The following is a 23,498-nucleotide window of genomic DNA, read 5'->3' as shown; positions in this document are numbered from 1 at the left end:
ATCTGACACGTGCGACCATACATCATCTGCTTCCAGCCGCTTTATAGCTAATAGTAAACGGTCCTACTATGACAAATGCCCAAATACAATGTTGCCAACTTTAGGAATTATTTCCTAAGCAGAGTTAAGTATTTACGGTTTTATTTGGGAGTTTTATTTTAGCTATACAAATTTATATATCTTTCTCCGCCTTAGGATATTGGGATTCGAATCCAGAACTCCCCACAATGCTAGAGTTCCTGATTTCGAATCCTGGGTAAATCAAGGATATTTTGTGAGTCCCTTATAATTTCATTACTAATCCACTAATCCGTTTCGTCGCAATTAACCCACAGGTAGAAAAAATGACGTTAAATAACAAAAAACAATAAGACTCAATCAATTAATCCCCACACATTTGTTATCAATGTTTCTTTAATTTTTGTCATCCCCAAACAATTCTCATGATGCAGCGTACGTGATAAATGTCCGTCTGTACATTTTGAGTGTCGGCTTCCCCGATGGCGCAGTGGTAGCGTCGTCGCCTTGTAATCAAGGGGTCCCGGGTTCGATTCCCGGCTGAGGCACATAGTGGATCGGATCCCACTTTAAACTGTAGGTCCAGTCCCGATTAGCCTTACTGTGCATAAAGTGGACTTAAAACAACAAATCAATCCAATCCATTTTGAGTGTCCTTACATCAGTTGCATCTAATCGTCTTGCATTATCATCGTCGCGATGAATCAAAATTGGCAGAATAGCGTCGCTAAATAAGAAAAATGCAAATAATGTACATATTCTACATACTTCTTTCCTGTTTTTAATTTGCATTATTTTTCTCAACAATAGGATGGTTCAAAAGTTCGTTGCAGTTAGAGTGAACGTACTTGACTCGAAAGAAGTAAGCGGTTGTCGCACCTCTGCAGCCAAAGAAATTTTTTTGCTAGGACAAGTACAACGTGATCATCTTTTCAGAAAAATCAGAAGTACAGAAGCTAGTGCGCAAGGGACATTATTCAAGTCACGACGACTGAGCTTGTAATAGTAGTGCGAGAGTGAGATAGATCATGAATTGATTTATTTCAAGGTCAAAAGAGCAGCTAGCGAACAGGCTAACAAACTCTACATGGAAAATGGGTGTGCGCTAGCTCGAATACAAAGTGCACGACACGCTTGTGATGCGTGCGTATAATAGTGATGCGGGAGAAAAGTTAATGCTAAGTACGTGTTCGATTCTTTCTCATTGTTTTCGGGTGCTCGTGACTTCTTCGCTGTGTACCTTGACAAGGTCAGTTGGAAGGACGGTTTGTTGAAGCAACGTTGAATTGCATCGCTGAAAGGGGGCAGGCAGAGTAAGATAATGAAGGACTTTGAGCTAATATGCATTTGTACTGGCTTCTTCACATCGATAATTGCCTCAGGGATTTCATACCCTATTGTTCTAGGCCAAAAACATTATCGTTTCGTCCAGTGGCGGCGATTGGGTTCCAAAACTGGGGGGGGGGGCAAAGACTGTATATTTCCCTTTGTAGATAAGATTTAGCATAGTGCGGGGGCAAAAGTGGGGGGGCAGCTGCCCCCCCCCAATCGCTGCCACTGGTTTCGTCTTATGATCCGTGTTTTGGACACAACATATGAACATCCAAACTCTCATTGCCACAGGCGCTATCAGGATCTTAAATCTGAGCGTGTGAAACTTACTGTAAAGGATGCGATAATTATATTTTATAAACACTGCTCTGTACTATGTATTTAGCCTTATAGACAGTGGCTTTGAATATAATTATCGTATATTGCTTGCAATAAGGTCATACTTATGCCTACATAATAGTTTTTTTTTTATCTTTTGTAACTACATGTAGTAATTTTTTACCATATACAACATTCACACACTACAATTGTAATGTTAATACTTTAATATATGTAACGCTAATACTGGGCTCCCTGGTAGCCAAATGGTTAGAGCTCTCGCCCTTAGTGCGAGTGGTCCCGGATTCGATTCCAGGTAGGAGCCTTCAAAATTTCGCTGCTGACCCAACAGGCACTTGAAAAGAATTAGTGGGCCCCGGTCTCTAAGACCAGAAAACAGAGGCGATGGGACTCGGCGGCGGCCCAGGGTTGGCATGTTTAAAACAAGAGGGTTTTAAACAACTTGTTTTAAACGTTTAAAACACATGGCTTTGCTTTTTCACAAATGTTTAAAACCTTTAAAACTTGACACTTGATGTTTGATAGTTTTTGGTTGTTTGCGTGTTCTAACTATGCCTTGTCGTTCAATGCGTGTCATTCTGTTTATTGTGCATAGAAATCTGTTCAGTGGCTGAACATTTTTATTGAATTAACAAAGAAACATAGCATGATGAATACCCGTGGGTCATGTTTAAAACACCTGGCTGTGTTTTTTTAAAGGTGTTTAAAATATTTTTAAAATTGAATACTGCATGAATGAAACAGTTTTGTTCCTCACTTAATACACTGAAAAATGTGCACATTGGTATCAATGTCAATATTTAGTTGCATTCACGATAAAATGTATTAATAGAAAAAACAGAGTAGCTACTACCTGGACTCTGTGGGGCCTAGCAACGGTGGATTAGTTGAAGCTTCTCGAACAGTCAACATACGAGATTTAAGACCAACATAAATATGTATTTTAAGAAGTTAGTCAAGCTTTTACTTTATAATAGGAACACAGTCCATCCTGTTCGTTTTGTTTCTTTTAAAAAACACAAATTTTGCCAACCCTGCGGCGGCCCAATGGAAAGTCGCTTGGTAGTCTCTGGCTAGACGTCTGTTCCGCCACAGACTTTAGTTTTAATAGCTTAGCCACTGTATAACTAAAATATATACAATGGAACGAGCCGGTAACAAATCAAATTCGGAAACTGTCTAATATAAACAAGTTAGTAACTAATTTATATAGTAGACAAACTAGAATTGCTGTCCTCCGTGGCGAGTGAAATTCACGAAATTGATTTGCTGTTGTAAGTCCGCTTTATGCACAGAAAGGCTAATCGGGACTGGACCCACAGTTTAAAGCGTAAACACTATGATTGAAGTGAATATTGTACACTTTAACTTAAATATCTGTATCATCAAAAATGGTATGGAGTGTGTATTAAGATATGGTGTCAGTAGCAGTCATTAGCACTTCAAGAGATGTTTTAGAAGATATAGAAAAAGAAACTGTAGTATTTGTATGATATTTCTAAATTTTATATTTTAAGTTAATTTAATGACCCCGACACACATATTTTACCTTCATTTAATACTATTAAGCTTTTGAAAAATGGACTTGGTTTACAAAGCCCCCTGGAATTCAGTTCTATCTACGGGCCTGATTTTCCTAAGTGCTTCCCATGGTTAACATTAATAATAGCTCCTTCTCATTTATTCATACACACTATAAATAAGATGTTCCTCGCTTACGTAATTCTTGAAACAAAAAATGCCCACTAATTGCACAAAACAAGCCATGACGAGCACAATTCTTTAAGAAAAAATGTTGCATGCCAGTGAGCAAAATTATTTTAATTGACCTCTCGTAGTTGTTGTTGCAAATGCGTCGACAGCTCATTCGATGTTTTTTTGTAAACAAAATTTTTAAAAAAAAAACAATGAAAAGTGCTTCGTGTAAGACGTGCATAATATACAGGCGAGTGTTTGTTACTTGCACAAAGGTTAGTTAAGCCTGGCCGAATCGTGCAAAAAGATACGATTGCATTGTCCCATTCACGTTCAACATGAACTGCGCTCAAAGCTTTTGTCTCGATTCGATCTGAGCTACTTTTTATCTCGTACCCATCAGCTCCTGTAGTGAACAACGTAGACGGAACTTTAAAAGTAGTTCGGTCAGTTTTCGCAAGTAATCTAAGTGATTAAACAGAAACGTGTTTCTTCAAAAGATGCAGTGGATTAACCAAGACCCAAGCAATTAAATGTAATTACAGCAACTCTCGCTAGGTGGCAGAGCTGAACGCCTTGGTACAAATCTCCGGTAGCGAATTCGCTCACAACTTTCACTACGAGGAAGTTGTCCCACCTCCCCCGTTTCCTCTGCCGTACATGTGACCGTATTGTTTCTTGTAAAACTAATAGCCAACACAAATAGCTGTCACATAAGCGAAATTAATCTCGTCAATATGGAAAAAAATAATAATATTACTAGGCTATATGATAAAAACATTCACGTTCCCATTTTAGCGTTCTAATTGAAGAAACTTATTTTTCCGGATTTATGTCATATTTAAAGACATTTTAAAAATACAACTTTGTTTGAAGAAAAGAAGATTTTCATTATTTTCACAAAGATTTCACGTGAAATTAAGTTCTAATATTAAATTTATTGATAAATGTGCAAATGGTTTGAGGGAAGTTTTCCCCGGTTCAGAACAAATTTAGAAATTTAGAACCTGGTAATGAACAGAAGGAAGGGGGTAATACTCGACTTCCCCTCTTCAATGCGCACGCTGCAATATTATTTCATCTTGTTAATGATTTTAGAATGTGGCAATTTCAATATTTTTCTCATGCAAATTTTACACAATGGTTTAAGTTTAGCAGTAAGCTTCACAAATTTCTTAAAATGCTATGTACTAATATTCTTTTATTTGCTCAAAACCACGATACGATAATAACCAAATTTTATTTTTTATTCTTTTCAGAAATCCAACATGGTGGTACAGACGCACACATATGGAAAGAAACTTGACGTTAATAGCCACAACGATTCTTTTCATAGCAATTGGTTTGGCTATTGCTCTTACGGCTGTGATTTACAATTACCAAATGCACAAAAAGCAAAACAGTGGTAAGTACTCAAGCCATCTGCTGCAGTTGATTTTTACATAATAAATACATAAAACACTAAGTGGTTGTGTCAAAACTGGTCTATAATATAAGTAATGTGTTCGTTAAGTCTTCGTAGGTTAACCGTAAGATATGTTCATGGCAATCATAAGAATGTAGATTAGCTGTTAGGATAAAATAGACACATGGACGAATACAGGAAAAACACGCCCCCGTGCCTCACTAGATTTAATCGTGCTCTCCTGCTACAAGAACTGCAATATGCGTAGTTTGCCAGCACTTACGCTGTTAACTTGTCAGAAAGAGTTCTTTCTGTACACACTGATGTGGATTCCAAAGTGTCATGTAAGTGACAAATCAAATCAATCGTTAAATATCCTATTTGAGGTGCTGAAAGTTACAGGAATATACAGTAATACTCCACTTGCTGCGAATCTAAACTGTGAATCCAATTTGTACTTGAATAATTTCCCCCCTCCCCCCCTTCAGGCGTTAACAAGTGACTGGGCGAGTGTTCACGATAAGCTGTCGAGTCAGAACACTTGTAAATGCCAACGAGAAGCATTCTCAGTTTCCCGATTGCTAGGTCACAACACGCAATGGTACATAAAGGATTAAGACGAAATTGGGCCTGATGCTTGAAATCTTCGGTGAACAATAAACACAACGACGTTATAGTTACGTCACAGCTCAAAGAATAATAGTACCTGTATAATAAGTAACGCTGTGTCTAGGCGTCCGAAATTGGGGCTCCAAATTTCATTCTAAGATTTATTTTCAGGTTAATATAGCAAAAGAAAACTGTTCAGCTTTCGGAAAATTCTCGTCTGTTTTCATCTCGGTCTATTTCAGGAATGGGCCTAATGCTGCAGCATCAATAGCACCCACCTTAATCCGGCCCTGTATATACTAATAATTTACTGACTTACTTAGGCAGTCAGGTATTTCCACAGGGCACGGGTTGATTATTTCATTTTATGGCACAAACTTCTAGAACTTCACAACATACGACACTCCACTTCTACCGATTGCAAAAGAATCATTCATCGACAATTCGTAGTATTAGTTCTGTTACTGACATGCAGTGCCGAATCTACAATCCGCAAAACCCCGCAGTGCGGGGGGGGGGGGAGGCGGAGACAAGTAAGCCTTTAGGGGGCCCTCAGCCATTGACATAGTAGAGGGTTCGTATATGCCTATGTAAAAAAAAAAACTTAGTTACTCAGGGGTTCAGGAAGGAATACAATATATGCAGATAAAAGAGAAGTTATATTCCTTGTGCATATAGCACCGTGCCATGAAGGCACATTTAGGGAATGTGGGGGGTTGGGCCCTCATATTTTCGATGTCGGCCATGTTGGAGGTGATGTAATCAGCACCACGCTGCGACCGCCTTTACCCCCCTCCCCCGGATACCATTCGAGTTGAGGTTGGGTGGACCCAAGACAAAGCCGGAAATATTCCTACCTTAGATAACCCACCCCAGATTTCCCACGTGGCAGTCAGACTAGAATCAAATCAGGTTAGAATTTTACGAGAAATGCAGGGGTGAAGGTTTCTTCAACCTATCATTAATCAGGAAAAATGTATGACTGCATGATTGTAACAGGTGTGAGAAAACACTGTAACTATATATATATATATATATATATTGTGTGTGGGGGGGTGTAGGTAGGGGTGCCTTTGCAAATATTTTGCGGGTGGGTGGCAAGACTTGTAGATCCGGCACTGGACACATGTATAGAATTTGTACGAGTAGGGAAGTTAGAAAGACGTAGTACACATCAACATAGCAAGTGAATTATGAAAAAATACACAATACACCGATCGATTTTCGTACGTAACTTCACTTTAATAGATATTATTGCAAGAAAACTTTCACACAAGCAATTAATTAATTTTAAAATTAAATGCAACACTTGCCAACACAGCCTGTCACTGTATATATTAATCTTCGTTAAAATTCATTAACCTTGAACTCAATATACAAATTTTGCACTACTGAATGTCAATTTTTTACTTCAATCTTTTTACGGTCATTGCGCCAAAACAAAAACAATATCCGATTGTCTGCGCATGCGCACAATTCGTGTGTAGAAGCAAAGAAGGGGACGTTCAAAATTTCACTGGAAAGCGTCGATATAGCTACAATGGGAAAGCTTAATAAAGATAGAGATCAAGCAATGATGAGAGTAGGAATGATATGATCTTTTAGAACTCAAGATCGGATTGTGTGGAACATGCACTTTGCTATAAATTCGAATCAAATTTCGACTAGAGTTCAAACCCAGCCAATGCACTTGTGGGAATATTCTTAATTTTCACTCCACTTCGATTGGAGATCGGCACTAAAGGGGGACAGGGTGGCCACTGGCCCAGTTTTTAGAAAACATATTTCAATTATCAATATGAACGACATCAATTATCACCAACAAATACAATCTTCTGTTTTGATTTTAGAATTTCAGATAATTTTAGTTCCTCCCTCCCCATCTTCCACAATAACCTCGCCCCCTTCTATGTTTTCCGGAGCGGGTGTTGGGGATGAGGGACCACATTTAGACATCTAGAGTAGTCATTTGATATTTCAGGGAAAATAGCAATGGACCAATAGTATTTTCCGAAAACTATTAGGCTGGGAATATATGAATGGCTGTAAGCATTCAATGTAAATTAACAATTGTTGACCACAACTGACTTTGTTCCCACTTGAGACACACATTATTAGGGGCAAATTTAGCTCTAAAGGGGGCAAAGAAGTACTCGTCCTACAGTCGATATCAGATATTTATCATACAGTTTGTTGTGACCATGTTTCTTGCTGTGAACATTCTGTTTCTAAATCTTTTGCTTTTGGACTTTTTGAATTTATTTCAACAATACTGGTTACAGGCTCAAGTGCTGAAGCATATAAAATGAGAGTCTTTCTTCAGCCATGAATGAAACATGGAAAACTAATGTGAAGTTATGGTATAAATTTAAAGGTGTTAATGTTCGCTTTCAAGACAAAATTATGATTCAATAGAACCTAACTAAAACAGATCATATTGCAATATAATTGCCATGTTAACCATCAAGCAAGAAGGAAACAAGGAACAACAAATTAATAGCAGGTTATTTTTCTACTATACTGGTAACGTTGGAGAAAGTAAATAAAGAGTATATACTTTTATAATGAAGGAATATTTTTTTATTAATTTACATGAATATATGCTCCAAAACAGGTATAAAAATATTTGTGTGTATAAGTATGAAATGCACTTGTGTTGCGTACTTGTGTGTGTGTATGTGAATATGCATGTATGTGTGTGTTGTGGGAGAGAGAGGGAAATTAGAAGGTGTAAAGAAAAGTAATTAAGAAAATTTAAATAGTTTTTAAGTTTCTACTCTTCCTCAGCTATTTCTTCTTGCAAAACTATCACTTGAATTAAGAAAATTTGTCATCATGAATAACTTTAATAGAAGATACGTCTGTGCTGATGTAAGACATAAACAAAGCACTAGGAACTTATTTAAGATAAAGTACAGATTTTCAATTTTTAAGAACAAAAATTTAATAGATTATCTAATATATGAAGAATTTTCTGAAAATGCAATTGAAAGATTGTTATTTTTTGAAGAATGATTTTTGTTTCATTTATATTTTGCATTTTAAACTCAAAATGAATTATAAACTATCCAAACACTTACATAACACAGTTTCCAGTATCACACTTTTATTTCAATAAGCACTGATTTTTATATAATACATCATCTTTTATACTTGAATAATTGTATTATATATGCAGTAAAATTCTTGGTAATTCTTGCTCTTCCAAAAGAAGTTACTTTAAAAATAATTACATGTTTTAAAGTAGTAAAAAACTTATAAGAAAATAACATATATATCTCTCCAACAGTGGTTACATATGTACCAGCTTTATATCCAAAAAATAATTATTCTTTGTCATACAACATTACAAAATTTATAATAATACAAATACAAAAACTGGTAAAAATAGATGGAAGTGGTATACCTACCATCATACTATGAATAGTGGCAAGAATGATCAAAGAGTTTTGCTTTGTATATTGTCAAATATTTTGCATACAATCAATTTTTTATACTTTGATGCAATATGTGTTACATGTTCCCCACTTGTACGAACCTCCTCTTCTTTCCTCCTATCCAAGCTGCTAGCAACTTACTTCTCTTTCTTCTTGCTTTCATGTTTGCTGAAATTCTAACATTTGCATGAAGTGTGCAACTAACAAATATGGAAATATGCATTTAACCTGTGACAAAATTTATGTGCATGATAAAATACACTAACACGAATCATACGTGTGATAATATTTAATTGGTAATGTAATTGAGCCTTGTTGAAGAGGTTTTCTTGGGATATCAACCAGGTGGTTTCTGGATAAGCATCCGAACTTCAGGGATTGCGAGAGATGTTAGCTCTCAAAAGCTTGGAAACCTATCCAGAAATCACCTGGTTGATATCCCAAGGAAATCTCTTCATCATTTGCTGCCAGGAAAGCTATAAGAAGTAATTAAGCCTTGCTTCCAGTTTAGAAAAAACACTAACACTGCTGACCAAAGCAGTCTTTATTTACGTAAAAAAACAACAAAGAAACACTTCATTATACACATAATACTTCGATACTTTATCAGGGTCTTCTTCAGACTATGAAACAAACTCAAATGTCACTTGAATTTGTTTCAATGTTTTTACGTAAATAGAGACTGCCTTGGCCCACAGCTTTAGTGTTTTTCTACTATTTTATTGTTTTGTTTACCAGTAACTTGCCTTTGCTGAAATAAATATGTTCAGCTAATGGCAAGAATCAATGTCAAAATGTTCAGCTAAGGGCAAGAATCAATGTTCCTGCCATTGTCTGGACAAAATGAGGCGTATACAGTATTTTACAATGCTATAGTATGGTGTACAGTCATGGACACTGCTGGGTTGTAGCAATTCCATTTAAAGTCAATGCATTAATTCATTACAACCCAGAACTGTTCGTGACTGTACATGTACTTGCATTCCATTTATTCATCCTATTACCAGTCTCAATTTCTTACACACAGACACACACACATACACAATATTCTATGGTACAAAGAGGAAGAAAACTACTTCAAGTAATAAATACAATTTAGTAAGCAATCGTTACAGAGATCAGTGGTGTAACTATTTGCCCCAGAGCACAGGGTGACACTGGTATCCCAGGGTGCCCTGCCAGATAACAAAAAAAAATACGCATAAATTTCATTACACTTCTCTGAAATATTGAACTGCACTGCCATGAATTTTGAGTAGCTGCTTTTATTTGTTTGTGTTACATTTATGAAACTATTTTGTAAATGTAGTGTTTCAGATACGAACATCAAATATCTGCAAAATTTGTAACAGAATTGCAAAACGAAGTGCAGGGAAATACAAATGCTGTTTCAAATGACTTCAACAAATAATTATAATAATAATAAAGAAGAATAAAATCGCCTTTATTAGAGCGGGCATGTTTTAGCCTTGACCACTGCTCTTACAACAAAATGAAAAAATCGAGACATTTGAAACGTTAAAAAACATACAAATAACATCTGACATAACTAGGCCTAAAAGTGATAATTTGAAAAAGAATAGAAGGGGATCTCATGGTGATGTTAACCTTAAACCACTATAGAAATGGGCCTGTATGTGGAAGTGATGTGTGTGTATCAAAACAGCGACCATTCTATTTAGGAAATAAATTGACATTGGTAACAGTTAGGTATTAGGTGATTTGGATTCATACTACAGAGTGTCCGAAAAGTCACGCAACCCGGTGTTTACGACCGTATAACGGAATAGCGAAACGGAATGAGAAGAAACGCTTTCTGCCAAGATAATGCCCTGTATATTGGGAAAATTTAGAGAGACAAACATATGTAAGAACATGCATGTTTTAATAAGAAATAAGCAAAGTGTTGCCAAAGGCGGAAAAAAAATATTTGCAAATCGTGTGTATTGATGCACAGAACCCATTGAGGTAAATTATTGCAACATTTCACAATACCAACGAACAATTTGGATGGCCATCTAATGAATTTGACAGAAAAAGAACTTTGACGAAGTTTCAAAAACATTGCAGAAGGGAATAAATGGCCTGTTCCAAAAATCGATGTTTTCACAATATTACGCAGGACACTGGCAACACTGTTGGTGTCACGTGTCACCAACAGATGTGTTTCACCTCAGGCTATCACACTAAGGCACTTTTAACGACAAAGGAGAAAGTTGGTTATTCTCGAACATATGCAATAAATTACATACACCTTGCAACCCTGAAATGTGGGTATCCCTAAATGCATTTCTTACGCGAGAATAAGACGATGTTCGGATATATTCATCAACAATAAACACTCTTTTCTGTGTAGAATATGGCATTTTGAAAACACACACACGATGTCAGCATAAGTAGACACAATCTGGAATGCCGTTGGCGACAAACAGCAACCACTTAAGGCACAGAACACATAACAATTGATACATGTTCTTCTGTACCCACATTTCAGGGTTGCAAGGTGTATGTAATTTATTGCATATGTTCGAGAATAACCAACTTTCTCCTTTGTCGTTAAAAGTGCCTTAGTGTGATAGCCTGAGGTGAAACACATCTGTTGGTGACACGTGACACCAACAGTGTTGCCAGTGTCCTGCGTAATATTGTGAAAACATCGATTTTTGGAACAGGCCATTTATTCCCTTCTGCAATGTTTTTGAAACTTCGTCAAAGTTCTTTTTCTGTCAAATTCATTAGATGGCCATCCAAATTGTTCGTTGGTATTGTGAAATGCTGCAATAATTTACCTCAATGGGTTCTGTGCATCAATACACACGATTTGCAAATATTTTTTTTTCCACCGTTGGCAACACTTTGCTTATTTGTTATTAAAACATGCATGTTCTTACATATGTTTGTCTCTCTAAATTTTCCCAATATACAGAGCATTCTCTTGGCAGAAAGCGTTTCTTCTCATTCCGTTTCGCTATTCCGTTATACGGTCGTAAACACCGGGTTGCGTGACTTTTCGGACACTCCGTATTTGTAATCATGGAAAGACAATGAAGTGTGCCACATTCACAGAGATGAAATACTCAGCACTGTATGTTCTTTGTTGCCCCAATTAAATTATAAGAGTGAGTACAATAAGACCTTGTCGTTTGTCAGTTGATAAATAAAGATGAAACAGCTATGTACAAGAAAATCATAGGAATATATAAAAAATGTTAGAGAAACAATAAAAGTTTGAGTTTTTAAGTCCACTTTATGCACAGATAGGTTAATCAGAACTGGACCTACAGTTTAAATTGGGATCCGAACCACTATATGCCTCCACTGGGTATTGAAACTGGGACCACTACAACATCTGGGAGGCCATAAACGATGAAAGTGTGTCTGGTGAAAGCAACGTGAACTTCGTAGGAAACAAAATTTAAGCCTTCAACTGTTGGTAGAAGTAAATTGAGATATTTATATTATCACTATTAACAGGCTAGTGGAATATGTGATTTAATATAAGCGTCAGTAGAGGTTGTATATGTAAAGTCTCAAAAACATGGTTCAAGATATTTCAGTATTTCTTAAATAGTGTGTCTCAACCATAGGCGGAGTTCTGGAGGGGCCTGGCCCCCAACTTAAAAAAAAAAAAAAACACGATTAAGTTCAGTTACTACATTTTTGTTATGAAGCCATACCGCAAATCTTGACGTTTCGCATGATGGCATGAGCGGTAATTACGTCGCAATAGCGGGTCTTAGACGATTTGATTGATGTGTACAGTTTGAAGAAAGAAAAACGTAAAATGACTTTGTGTTGAGTCAACAGTTACTGCTGGGGCATCAAAAGAACTTTTCAATTTAATTTTTCTAAAATTTCTGAAGCTTACTATTGTACCGTAACTTTTTAAAAATAATACAAGTATTGTATCAATAAAAATTTAATGAAATGCAAAATGCAATAATCGTACTTTTTTGCTTCTTTTAAAACTGACAACCAATATACTCATTAATATTTGTTTACTTGAGCGAGGAAATTTAACATTTTCAAATCTAAAAGGCCTAAAACTAAGTTGTTGTTTTTTAAAAAAATTTCCGGGGGAAGGCCTCCGAACCACTTATAAACTAGGGGATATTCAATAACCCTCAGGTATATCATATGCTTCTCCCAGAGTCTCCCTCCCCCCAAAAGCTCAACTCTGCACATGGTCTCAACACACTTAATATTTTCACGAAGCGCCAATTTATGGCCATTTTAGCTCGATATTTACCCTTACACCCCAAAATGAAAAATTCTGGATAAGCCACTGAGCTCCCACATAACGAAATGGTTAGCACTTTTGTTTGCTTTTCCTGAAGGTGCTCTAGGGAAAGATCTCAGATTCTGGCTTTGACCGCACATCATGAGGACAATTGGGAAGATACTTAAAATCAATTGTGGAGTACCCCAGTCTCCAGAGACACACAAAACATCGGCAATGGGTCTCAACGCACTGGCTATACATTGTCCAATATAGATAAAATTAAACTCAATGACACAACACCCCCTCTGAAGACCAGGGACTGCCAAGCAACGTTTCCATTGGCCTAACATGTGGCCAAAGGATCACGTTCCATCACTGCTGTTTTACTGACTTTCAAGATTGCATTTCCGCTACTTACACCATTTCCAGCTACTTCAAATATCAATATATCAATATTCAGTAAGTAATCGTTACAGGCAGTGGCGAATATTCCATTTGAAACAGGTGTAGCAGGAGCTATTAGACACGCACCCACCCTTCACATGGAAATATACATATATATTATTAGGACAATACAATGTGATGGCTTCTTGAAGAATAAGTCATGCTTGAAAAAGATTTAATGTAAATCTTAAAATTTGTTAATACTTGTCACACACATATAATAGCACCTTTGGTACAATGCTGTAAAAAATCATTGTAGAATTTTTTTACAAGCTCATTACCTTCACTTGTTTGACTACCTCAGGGTATCAAGTAACCTTCTTCCATTTTGTAGACCTCTCTGGGAATAAAACACTTTCACTATGTAATTACATACATATCGAGGTATAAGAAAAACTAACACCAGGTGTTATGTTGATCCATTGGTCAAGAATTATTCGCAACCTTTACTAGAGCTAGTGTTTGTATTCACTTGGAATGACAGAGAATTAAGTGTAAGGATGTCAACATGGTATCCAGACATAACTGTTTTTACACCAATATACATTTTCTGAGCGATCTGCATATTTAAAACTAATTAATTGGTTTTCCGTCCAGTACATATCAAGGAAGATGAATTTTCATCTTCACTAAAGGACATACTAGCACCAGATGCATGTATACACCGTGTATATATATATATATATATATATATATATATATATATATATATATATATATATATATATATATATGTATGTATATATAAAATGGATAAAAGCAAGGAGGGCCAAAAGGGCTAAATAAAAATCAAAGAAGGAGAAAGGAAACACTCACCGGATAGTGGAAAAATTCAAAATTTTCGCTAGCTTAGTAGCATCATCGGTGAGAGACGAAAGAGTCCGGTGAGTGTTTATTTTCTCCTTCTTTGATTTATATATATATATATATATATATATATATATATATATATATATATATATATATATATCATAACTATGGCTGAGACGATACTGATGCTGATACCAATGGTATTGGTTGGAATTCGTCTACGGATACCAGCTGATATTGTTCCGGCATTTTGGTCTTTCACGGGGTCCACAAAAGTGCCGCAATCATGCAAAATTCAAAGTTTCTTTTTCTTTTGCATGAATTATGAAAGAAAAACTGTATTTTTGATTACATAATATCTATTTATAATATTCTGATGTAATTCTTATTGGTAAATTCATGCATATAATTTACATACCAACATTGATCAATATTTTGAACAAATTCTGATTATTGTAATTTTTAAATATCAGTATCGGTTTCGGTGGGAATTGGTAAGCATATCGGTATCGGTTCAAAGTGGTATCAGCTCAGCCCTAATCATAACTTTACCACATTTATGTAAATAAAACTAACCCAAAACTAGTTACATTTAACTAATTTGCATTTATTTTAACATATACTAACTATTTAAAACTTTTAAGATTCATTTCTGTTTGTGTGTATATCTTGGAATGACCAACCAAAAAAAAAAAAATTAAAAAAAGGAATGCATAGTGCTCTGTAAGCATGAAGAATGAATGCATGTATTAAGTGTGCTTCAAAACATTTTTTTTTAATAATTAATTCCGGAAAAAAATGTTAGTTGTGCTTGTGTGAAAGCTGGTATGTGTCTCACTCAGCTCAGTTTTAGTCTAGCATGAAAAGTGTGATGTTACCTCTGAGATACACTGCTTTTTTTGTTTACTTGCTAAGCAGCTTGCTTTCGCACTTCTTGTTCCCTAATGCACGACCTTTCTCTTCTCCCGTTTTAACAGAATTCTCAGAATCTCTTCCTTCTCTGGCAGAAGCTCTCATAGGTAAAGCCCCGGAAGATATGGAGCAGGACCCAAATAATGTTTGTCTCACGCCAGGATGTGTAACAGCAGGTGAGTTCATTATATATTTTCTTCACTTTAACTATTATTATTATTTTTGTTTGTTTGTTTGTTTTAAGTTCACTTTATGCTCAGATTGTCCCGCACCAGGGCCAAGTTTTTTAAATCTTTGTGAGACAAAGGCCCGGAAAATTATTTTCTAAAAAGTCGATGATCCAATCTCAACCATTTTACCCGTAAAAAAAACCTTTCTCATTTTTTAAGCTTTATATATCCATAAAATTGAATATTAATAAATTTTTCTTAATAGCAAAGAGTAATATTCCGAATTTCACATTATAAACAAATAAAAAAATAGGTTTAAATTAGTTGTTGACCATTGGATCTAATGGAATCTTGTAGTTTGCTCTGGTAAGCATCATTAAATGAAGTTGGGAAAGGGATTATTTCCAATTGAATGATGCATTTTCAACATCGAAAAATTTAAAGGGAATTGTATATTATTATACTCGGATTTAATATTGTTTGGTCAAGAAAAAATGATTTTCGGAGAACCCTCAAGGGCTGTTGCATCACAGGTTATTATTATAACTAGAGCCCGGAAGTTCAGGCATTTATTTTAGTTAAAATAGGCAGGCAAAAAGGCATTTATAATGTGGTAAATAGGCACTAAAAATGAAAAAAGGCAAAATAAACCGAAAAAAGGCACACTTAGAAGTCGCTTACTTTTATCTAATAATTTCTGGCAAAATGTTAAAATCTAAATTGGGAAGAGCATTTCAATTTTCTCCGTCTTGATTGCACATAACTACAAGGTGCTTTTTAATTTCTCAACATTCATTGATAGTCGTCTGTCAGAGAGAATGTTTTTCATAATAGAATATGATCTTTCTACTTCGACAGAAGTTATTGGAGCATACATATAACAAGCTAATGTAGCTGGACTCATTTTGATAACAGCATTTTCACCTTTTAGAATATCACAAATTGTTTTCAATTGTTTCAAGTCCTCATTTGCACTCACTCCCCGTTTGCACTTTCTGCAACAGCTGACCGACCCCTTTTCTCCTGGCACTTCCATCATCTACTGCATAGATTCCTCGAAGATTTTCATGGATGCTATAATTGTAATTGTCTCTGGCAATGCACCATAATGTGCAAAAGTAAACTTGAATAGCACAGGAGTTTTTTCACTTCACGAATTGAAGCCGCCTCATTTTCTGGAAGAGCATCGATCACCTCACTGATTTTTTTTAAGGTTGTTAGCATAATATATAGCTGCTGATATCCAGGTTCCCCATCAGGTCAAGACTGGTTGCGGAGGTAAACTAAGCTCAATCGCAACTTCCTGAAATTTTCGGGTTCAAGAGGGAGATTTCAGAAATATTTTCTTTGTGTTCGAAATCAACCTGTCCACTTCAGCAGTCAATCATGCACAAGAAATGTTAACCCAAAGGCAATATCCTGACTCAGCATGAAATACAACCTTGGTGACAATGAAGTTCGACCAGAAAGGAATACGTGATTAAATGCACAGAGGCATAGGTGGTGGAATGGGTGACCCGCAGAAGTGACGCATGTGTGTAAGAGGAGGCGTGTGAGCAGGCAAGAATTGTGATCCCAGCATGTTGCACCCAAGGTCACGTAAAGAACGAAAACGGGGAACTATACGCGTGACATTGAACTTCGACCAGGCACCAGACCCATACGGAAAAATTCCAGATAGTGGCACATTCGACGGAAGCATGACGTCACGGGGAAGCATGACGTCACGGACACGATAAGGGAGTCTGCCGTATATAAGCGCGTGCTGTGCACCGAGGAACCGCAGTGCATCATCACCATGGCCAGGGGCAAACATATTGACAACACTGTGAGGAGAAGAGTGGTGGAGTTGCAACGGGATGGACTCAGTGAACGGGAAATAGGGCGCCAACTGAACTTACCCAAGTCAACCGTCCACTGCATCATCAAACACCACCAAAATACGGGTACTACAGAGCCAGGTAAGGCCCCCGGTCGATAAAGCCTGCTGAGCGTGCGTGACCTACGGATATTTAGGCGCTATATCCAGACCAACAATCATGTTTCTGTGGCCGAATTACGACTGTGGACTCGAGAACGCTTTCACGTTGAAGTGTCAACCAGAACCATTCGCCGTTACCTACAGCGATGCGGTTACCGAGTGTACAAGGCGAAACGTAAACCCTTCCTTTCCATGTTGAACAAAGGCAATCGACTACGGTGGCCACGAATGTACCGGGGATGGACATTTCGGCAGTGGAACAGGGTTTTGTGGACGGATGAATCCATTTTCAATGTTGTGTACGGGAAAATACGGAAAACAGTCATTTGTCGGAAGGAGGAACAGAATGAAGCAAAATGTTATGCACGTCGGGTACAGAAACCTGCGTCAGTGATGGTATGGGGAATGCATGACGGCATCTGGGGTTGGCCCACTACACGTCTGTTAGGGCATTGTGAATGCACACGCCTATACACGCATACTGGAGCAGCATCTTCCCACAGTGCGAAGGCACCTGTTCCACAGGCGGCGTCTCATCTTTCAACACGACAATGCCAGGCCTCATACAGCGCAGCTGACAAGAGAATGGTTGACTCGCCATCACGTGCGAACTCTGCCATGGCCACCATCGAGTCCCGATCTCTCACCCATTGAGAATGTGTGGCGTGTTCTTAAGCGACGTGTGCAACAGAGGGGACCCACGACAGTGGCTGCTCTTATCGCCTGCCTGCAGGAGGAATGGCACCGCATCGATGTGGAATACCTTGAACGACTCGTCCGCAGCATGCCCCGATGCATTGCTACAGTTATTCGCCGACGGGTCGGCATCACACCATGGTAAACAGGATCCCCTCTAACAGTGGTCGAACTTCAATGTCACGTGTAGATGGACGAAAATGTTTTATTTTGTGTGGACACCATACATTGCTGCGTTGCAGCGGAAATTTATGTTTTCCTTTGTTCCATGTAGCCTGCTGAATAAAATATGTTCAGCATATGCATGTGTTCTCCTTCTTTCACAACAAACTCCTATATTTGTGACTGGTCGAACTTCATTGTCACTAAGGTTGTACTTTTCCTCACACTTTTCTCCTTCAGCAATGTTGAAACATGCATGAGTTCAATATTACTTAAATAAGGCAAAAATTATTCACATAATAAACGGAAGAAAAATAAATTCCAACAACGTTTTTTGGGAGAAAAATAATTTATATACACATTTTTTTTTTAAAAAAATGTCAAATTTCATTGAAAAAGGCAAAAAAAAGGCATTATAATTAAAAATATTCAGTGGGGTCCCAAATAGGCAAAATGAAAAGGCTTCCGAAACATTCGAAACAACATAAGAAACGTATATCCGGAAAAATTTTATCAATATATGCAGTAGATAAAAAGAGGCATTTTGCCAAACTTCCAGGCTCTAATTATAACTTATGTTCAGATATATACAGAGACTCTGTATATCTTTTGTAAGTCTTTGAATAGTTTTTGCGAAATTAAAGTAGTTCTAGGTTATTTGTATTAACAATGATCACAGAAAGGCATAAGCTCGAGAATTCATTTACTCTGGTGAAACTGCTATAAACATGGGAGATATTGATCCCTTGCTTTAACGTCATTGCCTTGTAACCAACAAGTTCCGGATTTGATTTCCAGTGTCAATTTATTTTAGTGACTAGTAAATCTAGTCCTGATTAGCCAATTGTTATTGAAGCCACAACGCATAAATCTGTTACTATTTGATTAATAAAAACAGGATTCTGTTATTGTCTGATAAAGGATTGCTCGAACTGTTGTAATAGAATGCTATCAATTCTTTTTAAAATAATTAGCCTTGTATTTTGGAAGGGGCATGTGCCCCTGTGCCTGTTCTGATAAATCCGCCAAGCATCAGTACCGATAGGAACTGATATGACTATCCTCATCAGTATGGGCATTGGTTCCAAGTAGCATTGGTTCCACTGCAAATGAAAGTAGGAAAATGGTTAGGTTCTTCTTTGTATTATTTTCTATGCAACGTACTTTCATAATCTTCAATCACATTGATAATTTATGATTATTTTTGCAGCTGCCAAAATTTTGGAAAACATGGATCCTGCAGTGAATCCTTGTGATGACTTCTACGATTTTGCATGTGGAGCATTTGTTAAGAATAGCAATATTCCAGATGACAAAACATCACTTAATACTTTCAACGTTATCCATGACAAACTTCAGGAGCAACTCCGAACAATGATTGAAGAGCAAATTAAACCAAATGAGCCAAAACCATTCCAAATAGTGAAAAACCTCTACAAAGCTTGCATGAACAAAAGTGAGTATTTGCGTTAATAATACCTTTAACTCTAACAATATTTTTTTTCATAACAATATATTGGTCAAAACATAAATGCCATGGCCCAGTTTATCGTGTTTAGAGTAAAATATATCAGGCCTATTGTTATTTTACCTAGTCCTAAGGAAAAATATTTAACAGAAATGCAATTAAATGTACAGCCAAATAATACGACAACCATGATGAGAGAAAAAGAAGAGACAAAACAATATTTACAAACAAGTCGTAAGGCCACAATAAGAACTAGAAGGAGTGGTAACAAAGTTGCTGAGACTTCGAAACATATTCCTCCCCACATGATAAGTCTTGATCTTGATCAATGAGTGATATCAATCACTGATATCAGTACTGGCAGTTGCATTGCCATTGTTTTTAGTTTGCATTTTTAAGTCTGTTTTTCTGAGAAGATATACAATTGTTGTAATGAATGATGTAATGAATAATGATTTTTTTTTATTATTTTAAGTTAGCAGGGTTTATATAAAAAAATATAATCATAATTTTTAAAAAATTTCCTATGCTCAGCTCAATATACGAGGGTCATCCAGAAAATAAAGACCATTTGGTTATACAAAATGAAAAACATAATATTTATTGGAAAAAACAATTCTGTTACATACCTGAAGCTTTCTCCACTTCTCTACATAATCACCTCCTACATTTAAACATTTGTCATATCTGGGCACGAGCTTCAGAATTCATATGTTATACTCTTCTGCCGCCAGTTCATTAAGCCAGGTGGTCACTGCATTCTCACTGCCGCGGAACCCATCATGCACAAATTTTGTTGTAGCCGAGATGTTGCGACACAATTTCACCAAGCAAAGAACGAGAAATGTCTGGAAACACAATGTGCAATTCGTCGAGAGTTACGCGCCTGTCTTGCAAGATTCTGTTGTTCACTGCAGTTTTCAGGTCTTCTGTGATGAGTGATGGGTGTCCAGGTTGAGTTTCATCGTGCACATTTGTTCGTCCATTGTTGAACATTACACACCATTTTCTCACATTTATTTCGTTCATTACATTATCACCATACACTGCTTTCAGTTGCCGGTAAATTTCTGCCAGTTTCACCTTTTGAACGTTCAGAAATCAAATAACACTCCTTCCATCACGCAGTTCATTTTGACCACCCCAACTCCACAAGGACGACTTCTTGCAACCTCCACTCACAGCGTTATGAGCACAGCTGTTACGGAAGCCAGTTGACCCTGAAAAGAGAAACAGGAGTGCGCAGCGAAAATGAGCGAGCGGTCTTTTGTTTGAATGCAGTGACCACCTGGCTTAATGAACTGGCGGCAGAAGAGTATAACATGGGAATTCTGAAGCTCGTGCCCAGATACGACAAATGTTTAAATGTAGGAGGTGATTATGTAGAGAAGTGAAGGAAGCTTCAAGTATGTAACAGAATTATTTTTTCCAATAAATATTGTGTTTTTCATTTTGTATAACCAAGCGGTCTTTATTTTCTGGATGACCCTCGTATATTAAAAGAGAAAAATGTTTTCATATAGAATTCAATTTTCTCAGTATGAAGTCATTTTCAAGTTTCTTTTGATTAGAAGTAAATTAAAATTAGGTTGCATATTGCAATATATAATTTTATACACATGTATGATCTTAATTTTAATATTGCTAGAAATCAAGAAAAAAAAATCTGTGTTAGGGAGCTTTCAGACTGAAATGAGAAACAATAACTTACACGTGGCATGTAGGTTTTACACCACAGTGACAAATGACAAGCAACACAACTGCACGCACTAGAATATGTACTCCCACCAGTCGGAAAAAAATGTGTGTGAAACCAACAGACCACAGTGACACAATGCACACAGTGAGTGTCATGTCAGCTTGTTGTGTCTTCTGGTACGAAAGGTTCTGTTTATTTCTGTAGATTTACTTACAAGTGGCAAGTGTCCTTTGTTGCTTGTGGCTTGTCATTTTTCGTTCGTTATATCAGTTTGAAAGCTCACTTCATCTATTGTACTTATGAATAATATTTTTGTCTCGGCAACAATATTATCTGTGAAACAAAATTTTAAAAGTATTAGAATTCGGTGTGAAGATGGAGATTGGTATAAGGTTAGCATGGAATACCAAGAACCCAGATTCAATCTCTGGTTTAGCTTCAACTTTCAATGTCTTCAAAGGATTCCTGCTTGTTTCACTGAATAGCCTAGCCATTCTGTAAAAGCGTAATCAATATCATGTAAATAAAAGTAACATAATCATGTTACTTTTCCATTTCTACTTCTCGACTTAGGAACTTCATTTTTTTTCCAGCACTTATTGAGGAACGTGGACTCGGCCCAATCAAGAGTATCCTGAAGAAACTTGGGGGTTGGCCAGTGCTGGAGGGAGAGACGTGGAACGAAGGGGATTTCTCATGGATCCAAAGTGTTTATAGATTTAGGGAAACTGGCTACAGTGTAGATTATTTCATTGATTTCTCAATCACCACGGATCTAAAGAATTCCACTTACCGTGTTATTGATGTAAGTTCACTAACCTTCCTTCAGTATCTTTATGATAATAAACAGAATGCACAGTGCATAAATATCAATAATATTATCTAATTGCTGCAGCCCTAATGGTAATTAAAGATGTAGTCAGTGGCACCAACTTGGAGCCTGTGGTGCTCTAATCCACCCAATAATTTGCCTGTTACTTTATTTTAGAAATAAAGCAAACAAAATGCTTCTAAAAGTTATGAACAATGAAGGATTTGGCATTATTTTCCTGAATTAGTCATTAAAAAAACAGTTATTTTTTAAATAGGCACTTATAACTAACATAGGCAAAAACAAACACTATAAAATTCATATATTCCTCTCAGAAATGGTCTGAAATGTTTTTTAAGTGTAAAAGTCTACATTTCCTGGCCAAGGATAAAAAAAAAGCATTTTAGAGCAAATCTTCAGCCTAATTATGGCATATATTATTGTATAAAATTATAAAATAAATCTCCGAGTTCAGGTCAACCTATGTTTCTAAAAACTTTGCACCAGTTTTACTATTATTACTTAATTCGTCGAAGGCAACAGAAATGCCATACATACATATATATATATATATAAATGTTTATGCAACACTTTAATTTATTTTTATTATCTTTTCAGCTTGATCAAGCTTCTCTTGGACTGAGCCGGGAATATTTGACGAAGGGTTTCGATGACAAGGTTGTGCAAGCTTACTACAAGTACCAAGTGGACATTGCTGTGCTTTTCGGAGCCGACAGAGCAAGAGCTGAAAAAGAATTGAAGGAATCGTTGGATTTTGAAATGATGCTTTCTAATGTAAGTTTTATTATTGTTTCGTTTACATTGTTTGTCATCTTCCCAAGTAAGCACAACCGTTGGGCCAACAATTTTCAGTACGGTTGGCCCAACCAATTTTGGTTACTTGGGTTATATTGAGAATTCTCTTGTTCTCATGGGTTATTGACAAGTAAATTTTGGATCGACTTCTTAGCCGTGATGAGCTAACGAGATTATCATATTCAGGATATTCCAGAGTAGCATTATTTTAGGAATTCCTTGATATTCATGAATTATGTGAACGTCAATTTGGCATTATTTTTGTTTCAACAACATGAAAAATGAAATGAAAATGTAAAATCGCTATAAAATTCCATGCAACTTCAATGAAACATTTATAAATATAATATTGGTTGTCACTTCTTACTTTCATGTGAAACCTTTCTGTAAGTTAAAAACTTAAATTAGTAAGCATTACTTCTTACTTGCACATACTGTTCAACTTACTCTTTTAGAATCTCAAATTAGTTTA

At 36.6% G+C, this 23,498-nt stretch overlaps 1 protein-coding gene across 3 annotated transcripts in view; it reads left to right on the top strand.

Moving 5' to 3' along the window:
- The window catches only part of Nep2 (M13 family metallopeptidase neprilysin 2), a 115,663-nt gene that overhangs the window by 67,814 nt on the left and 24,351 nt on the right, over nucleotides 1-23,498 (top strand). For 2 of the 3 annotated variants that reach the window (XM_083114797.1, XM_083114795.1), the window contains exons 2-6: nucleotides 4,644-4,789; nucleotides 15,289-15,399; nucleotides 19,443-19,688; nucleotides 21,993-22,204; nucleotides 22,829-23,005. In XM_083114797.1, coding sequence (XP_082970923.1) covers nucleotides 4,644-4,789; nucleotides 15,289-15,399; nucleotides 19,443-19,688; nucleotides 21,993-22,204; nucleotides 22,829-23,005 — 892 coding nt within the window. The remainder of the gene's footprint in view (nucleotides 1-4,643; nucleotides 4,790-15,288; nucleotides 15,400-19,442; nucleotides 19,689-21,992; nucleotides 22,205-22,828; nucleotides 23,006-23,498) is intronic. The other variant, XM_083114796.1, reaches the window with a different exon arrangement.

The sequence above is a fragment of the Lepisma saccharinum genome, chromosome 29 (genome assembly GCF_977018435.1).
Source record: "Lepisma saccharinum chromosome 29, izLepSacc3.1, whole genome shotgun sequence".
In the NCBI taxonomy this organism is placed as follows: domain Eukaryota; kingdom Metazoa; phylum Arthropoda; class Insecta; order Zygentoma; family Lepismatidae; genus Lepisma; species Lepisma saccharinum.
This window is presented reverse-complemented; position numbering and strand designations above follow the sequence as displayed.